The sequence below is a fragment of a genome (assembly GCF_019968955.1).
Source record: "MAG: Porospora cf. gigantea A chromosome Unknown PgA_NODE_6_length_103964_cov_336.45, whole genome shotgun sequence".
Lineage (NCBI taxonomy): Eukaryota > Apicomplexa > Conoidasida > Eugregarinorida > Porosporidae > Porospora > Porospora cf. gigantea A.
Window position 1 is genome coordinate 97583 of NW_027151849.1, and position 6382 is coordinate 103964.

The 6382-nt window shown below is 54.4% G+C and overlaps 2 protein-coding genes across 2 annotated transcripts; one reads left to right on the forward strand and one right to left on the reverse strand.

Annotated features, from left to right (window-relative positions):
- Positions 1–18: 18 nt before the first annotated feature.
- On the reverse strand, positions 19–4600 carry KVP18_002357 (uncharacterized protein; the record flags this gene model as incomplete). Its single annotated transcript, XM_067953182.1, has 2 exons — positions 19–3882; positions 3911–4600. The coding sequence occupies 2 exons, from the start codon at positions 4598–4600 to the stop codon at positions 19–21; spliced, it is 4554 nt and encodes a 1517-aa protein (XP_067806750.1).
- A 605-nt stretch (positions 4601–5205) lies between these two features.
- On the forward strand, positions 5206–5841 carry KVP18_002364 (uncharacterized protein; the record flags this gene model as incomplete). Its single annotated transcript, XM_067953191.1, has 1 exon — positions 5206–5841. The coding sequence occupies one exon, from the start codon at positions 5206–5208 to the stop codon at positions 5839–5841; it is 636 nt and encodes a 211-aa protein (XP_067806759.1).
- Between the last annotated feature and the right edge of the window lie 541 nt (positions 5842–6382).

The following is a 6382-nucleotide window of genomic DNA, read 5'->3' on the forward strand; positions in this document are numbered from 1 at the left end:
ACACTGCACACTGATAAATCATACTACATTGGGAGGTAAACGTGCACCCCCCTCCGAAGCCTCTGGCTGCCTTCTTGTTGCCACGTCACGGATCCATTGGGGCATCCCCTCTGACATCAGCTCTGCCTCGAGCCAGGCTGTCAACTGGAGACAGCCACGACGGCCAACGCCAGAAATCGATTCCACATCGGCGAGTAGCGCATTCAACAGAAAGGGGACACCCTGTGTCCCCGTAATGGGCACCACTATGTGCCGACCGGGAACCCCACTAGACAAGTAGCTAGGAGGTAGTTGGTAGCATGACGTGTCGGCAGGGCCTGCTAGCCCCGCGACCACGTTTGATTCCACTGACCTGTCCGCGCATCCCGACTTCAGGTAGGCGGCGACATCAAAAAGCAACTGTGGGCGGTGCTCGTTAAGAGCGTCGTCTGCTCTGTACAGTGCCGTTGAAACGCCGCTCCGAAGGACAAGTCCGTCAATCAGCTGCACCTGGCGACCTAGAAACTCGGCTTGCATCGAGGTAGCGCTCAATGAGAGCAGATCTGGACGGCTACCTCTCTGAAGCAGCGACCTGGTTGCGGCGAGTTGCGCGGGCACAGGATGCATCGAAGGCAAATCAGCCCTCTCCATTCGAAGAGAGAGCCAGAGTCGAACTGGCAGCCGTTGACAAGAGTCCAAGGAAAGGCCGAGCTCTTGACCCAGATCCTCACTTATGTCTGACGTCTCGATATCTTTCAAGCGATCAAGGAGGTGAGGGGCGTGCTCGTGCAGAAGATCCAACATAACTAGGCCTACCGAGTCCCCAAGACTTTCCCGATCCAACACCCAAACTTGACCATCGATTCGGAAGTGAATCTTGTACTTTAACACCAGGAAGAGACCGTCTTTGGAGGCACTGCGTACCGCGGCGACCTTTCGCTTGGCCGCTTCCCGCTCTCTACTATAGTCCGAGTGCTCCAGCCTGCCCAGATCCTCCAGCTGCCACCAGTGAACATCTGCTGGCTGAGCCGTCGTGTCATAGCCTCGAATGGCGTCTCCTTCGAAAATTCCAGGATCACATGAAAAGCCAGAGTATAAAGTTCTCGCCGCCATTATGATGGCCACAGCCACAGCTATAGGTCCTGGCAGGGGCATAGAAGGCAGTGCGCCATAGGCTTCTCGGAGAGACCAGACAGGGCATCCGCCGCACACACGTTGCAAGAGGTCGTCAGCGTCAAGGTCATCCAGCAGGGTCTCACGGTGGAGCGCGGTACCTTCTTGATTTGGATTCAGCTGAGCCTCGATAAAATTCAATGCAGGGTACGCATATGATGTCAACTGCACGGGAAGCCCCAGGAGATTGATCAGTCGCGGAACGAAGGCCCTGGAGTTGAACGGCGCTACCGTCAGCCCCAACGACACCAACGACGCTGCACTTTCTGCAATGTGGGACCCTGTCAGGTAGCTTCGGGGACCGAACGCAGAGAGGCAAGGTGAGGTGCGGGTTCTGGTCTGCTGAAGCAGCCATTCGGGTAGAACCTCCAGCATCAGAGGTAGATCTCCGGATCGGATCCAGCCCGCGATGTCCTCAGGGGTGATGGGCAGTCGCATGTTCTGTAGTCCTAGAGCCAGGAAACCCAGAAGTGTCTCGTAGCTCAAACTCTGAGGGTGGGGAACTTTTTCGGTGTGGGGCATAAATACGAAGCCGGTAAGCTTATGAAACATGCTCTCAACGTATTTGTACCGAAGTACGCTGTTGTTGCGCATAGTACGAACCTCCTTTGGCATGACGAGGTTGTCTGGGATGTGTGGAACGTCACTTGCGTACAAGGGATTCGGAACCATCACCCCTCTGATGGCCTCGAGAACGTGGTTGGTCGGGCTGCCAAGAACCACCGAGAGGATATCCAGCACTCGTCCGTGGGCGTCTTGGGGGCGGCTGGTGGTGCGTTGAGTGAAGGGAGTCCGATGTCGGCCTCTAACCGAGGCCGAGAAGACTTCACTTTCCAGATCCCGCGCTAGTCCAGAGCCTTCCATGGCTTCACGGAGCAGGTCTGCAGCGCGGTCACCGAGATCATGGTTCACAGGAGACGCAGGAGATAGCGTCTCAAAAGCCTTTGGAGATGGCGTCTCAAACGCCTTTGGAGATGGCGTCTCAAACGCTTTTGGAGATGGCGTCTCAAACGCCTTTGGAGATGACACGGTAACCTTCTCTGCAACCGGCACCGGGGCTGCTGTGGCCACACGCGACACGGACCTCCATGAGAACATGGACTTTGAGGCTTCGGACTCGCCCTGTGGTGAATGAGCTCGACTTGGCTTGGAGTGGGTTTGATCCAGCCAAAGCATGTAAGCTAGTCGTAGTGCTTCCCGCCTCAACTCCTGAGCATCGCCTTCTCTACATTGCAGTTCTAGAGCGCGTTGTAGCCACATCACAGGATGAAGATTGTGAGACCAGGCCCTGCGTTTATATGCTGCAACGTAGGTTGGAACGGTCTGGGCCTTCTCTCCCCCATGGAGACAGCCCAAAGCAAGAATGATGCTGCAAAGCTCCGGGGAGTAAGGTGGAGGGCCATCCACCTGAATTGCTTCCGAAAGCCAGGTCTTGATGCACCGAAGCAACGACAGCTTAGTCCGGCTTCCCTGTTCTGAAACACGCTTGGAGAACTCGAACTGCGCTTTAATCACGTGTGCGGTGCCTCTCGCTGAGTGAGCACATAGGCGACTCAAGAAGTCTCGCATATATATGAAGTCGATCATAGTCTTTCTACGGTCGAAGGAGTAGTAAACTCCAGAACGACAACTGAATGAACGTTCCATGGACATCTGGCGAAGAGAAAAGCTGCTTAGCCCCGTACGAGAGTTGATGACCATGCCCGGCTGAGCCGCAATGGAAAGGGGCCTCGCCCCAACTAGAAAGGCCGGCCGTGAAAGCCGGCTAAGGCGTTTAATTCGATCTCGACGGCGATGCCACACTCGTCCGTTGGACAAACGTTTTCGGAGGCTCCTACCGCCATGGGAGATTGGTTCCCGCACCCTCACTGGCTTCAGAGAGACGAACTTTGGTCGATTATTCTCGCGCGTCCAGTAGCCTTCAGGCTTCTTCCGGTTGGGAGGGTAGGGCTTGCGAGGTCGATTCTTGTCAGGATACGGATGGTCTGTGGTCATCCAGTAGTCCTTGGCCTTCTGGTCAAAATCAGGCACGCGAGGTATCCAGGGCTTAGAGTACACTTCAAACGGAAGGTCAGTCCGTCTTATGGAGACGTCGTTGTACTTTGGGCGCTTGATCGGTGGCTCGCTTTCGCTTTCGGAGACGGTGATTGGACTGGAAACGGCAGATACGAAAACCGACTCCACACTTGTTTGATTCACGCTAGTTTTAGCTGTGCTCGCCGATTGCAGGGGCACGCCTGTGCTTCCAGTAGAACTGACATCCGACCGAACTGGCGGCTTCAAGGCGATAAAAGGGTAGGGAGTTGTAAGCTCATCTCTAATTTCCAAAGGAACGGCAAATCGGCCTGTAGAGTCCGAAACGAGAGTGGCCTCGCTTACCGCAGTGGGATTTGCAGGTCGAGAGCCCACGTCAGACCCCACGTCAGTATCTGAGAAACTAATGGTGGAAACGGATGAACGAGAGGGTCTTGACGACCTGACTGTTGACACCGTTGATCGTTGCGACGTTAGGAACGACGCTCTGCTGGAGGCCACGGAGGAGGCCACGGAGGAGGCGTCAGATGCCTCTTCCGCTATTGGCTTAGCCGTCTCCGAGGCTGCCAGCGTCCAGGATTCCGACGACAGTCCGTCTGTGGCGGTCTGAAATGCGGACTCATTCGTTTCCGCGAATCCCAGCAGCCGGCGTGCCGTCGGAGTGAGAGGCGCTGCTACGTCCACGGTGAAAAGGGACTGCATTGAGACAGGCTCGTGCACTCACCCCCGGCTTTCCGTCCGTACGGAAGGTACTTCGACATTGGGCGACGCTCGCCAGTTTTCGGACGTATTTCTCACGACTGAGACCCATCTCGGATAAGGTGTCCCTCACGTCTGCTGGAAGCTTCCGCACGAGCTGCCGTGCCTCTCGGGTGGAGGTCGAGGTTGGGGTCTCCACAAGCCTCTCTTGGGCTACATAGCAGTCGCCTTGACCCTGTTCCGCCAGCACCGTCGGCAACGGGACGCCGTACTCATTAAAGAAATCCAAATAGCTAACCCAGAGCTTAGCTACATGACGTTCCAAGACCGCAGGAATCTGATGCTTCTGGACCAGGTGCACGCACATAGCTCGGAGCAGCGTTTGGAAAGCCTTCAGCACGTCAGCGGATGAGGGACCTACATTCGTAGACGCAGCCTGCCATTCCAAACTTAAATCGCGGAACTCGTCCTCCTCGAATAGTTGTCGCCTTTGACCTTCCCATTCGGTCGCCTCGTCGATGGGGTTGCGCTTTGCTCTGGTCGTGGAGAGTTTATAACTTGTAGGTTGGTATCCGTCGTGCTGCGCTATCACATCGTCCACCTCTCGGGTGGTCTGGACGACATCGTCGCGTACTGTACCGCACTGAAGGCACGCAACTAGTCCAGAGAAGTCGGGGGCCGAGAGGGGACCTCCACAAGAGCGGCAGCGTATCATCGAAATTGAAGGATTTTGGTTCGGTCGTCGATGGTGTGTCTGCAGAGGTTGCGTCCTCTGGTTGGAACGTACACTGTTTGTCAAGGGAAGGGACCGCTGATGAAAATGGACCGCTGTTGAGATACGGTACGCATCCGGTATCATTTCCCATTTCATACCTCTTGTTCTCCGAAATCATCAGTCTGCTATGCGTCTTTGGCTGTAGTCGTAATAGCGAAGAGCTCACAATAGCGTCTTTTAGCAGTTTCCAAAATTCTGGTTGTTGCCGAAGCCACCCCTATCGTGAGCTCTTCACCAATGTGTGTTTCTTTTGTCACATTGAATTCTTCGTTGAATTCTTCGTTGTCATTGAAACAAACAAATGAGTGGCTGTCTGCGCAGCCCCTTGATGGGTTGATTTCATTGTCGAGGGTCGGAGCAGGAAATACAGACTAGGCATCGTCACACACGAAGGTTGTACCGACTTGGTTCTTTTGCAAGCTCACACGTCTCATGACTTTGAGGCCATACCCCTCTATCTGACCCCTCTCTAGCCCCTATCTGACCATTCATACACATGACCCCACTCCGCTGCCGTGCCTCGTCTCCGAAATCATCATTCTCCTATGCGTCTTTTGGCAGCTGTCGTCGTGATAGTGTCCGCTAACGCGACGTTTAAAAAGGGGGGCACCCCTTACGAAGTGCCCTTACGTCTTCGAGCTGGTCGCCGAGTCCTGCAGGACGTTGGGGACACCCCTCTGAGAGCTCCGCTGGCCAACGTTCTTCAAAACGTTTCCGATGTCCCAAGCCTCACGTCTGGGGGCCATTGGAGGCCCCATCACCCCGGCGCTGCGACAGCGCGGCCGTGGACCGATCCCATCATTCACATTACCGAGGCTTCAAGGCCTTACTTTACTGAAGATTACTTTAACACCCTTGGCAAGATAACTGGAGAAATAACTCTCGAGAAACCTCTTGGCGAGAAACCTCTTGGCGAGATAACTCTTGGTGAGCTTGACTTTCCAATCATGACTCGCGGGCCTCACCGCAATTATGGACGCGGGACTCTTGAACCGGTTCAGTGGAGACAGAATCAGACATTTGACTTCGAACCCACCCTTCGGCCCATTCTAAAAAAGGTTACTCGCTTGAACCCGCGTTGGTGGGAAGAGAAACCGGAGCTCTGGTGGCTGAATCCGAAGCTGGGTTTCCTTTCCAAAGCAGATTCTGGCGGCGATAAAAACCCCTACCCGTATATTTGAGTCAACACTTGTACTTGCAAGCCGAACCCAAACTCTGTTTCACTTTACTTGCAAGTATTATTAAATTGTACTCACTCAAACCATTTGCAGCCATCCACTCATTGGTCGTTTCAATGACTAAAGTTACAGTACATGACAAAATCAACACACATTGGTGCAGAGCTCACGATTGGGTGGCTTTGGTTTCAACCAGTTTGGGATACTGGCTTCAAAGAGAGAACAAGCCTGTTCAGCCACCACCTGAAGGGCTTCACCTCCCAATCCGGCTTCGTTATTGGGACGACGCTAGGCGTCGCAAGGTCTCCGACATGTGGTTTAGTTAAAGGGACGCGCTGGGAGGTCCAGTAGTCTTTAGTCGGACTTGGAGTGGTCTTCCGATGGTAAGGCCTTGAAACAGGCTTCTTTTCAACTTGCTTCAGAGTAGTCTGGGTCTTCCAGTAGTAAGGCCTCGTCACGGGCTTCTCTTCAGCGGGCTGTGGAGTGGTCTTCCTATAGTAAGGCCTCGTAATGAGCTTCTCTTCAGCGGGCTGTGGAGTGGTCT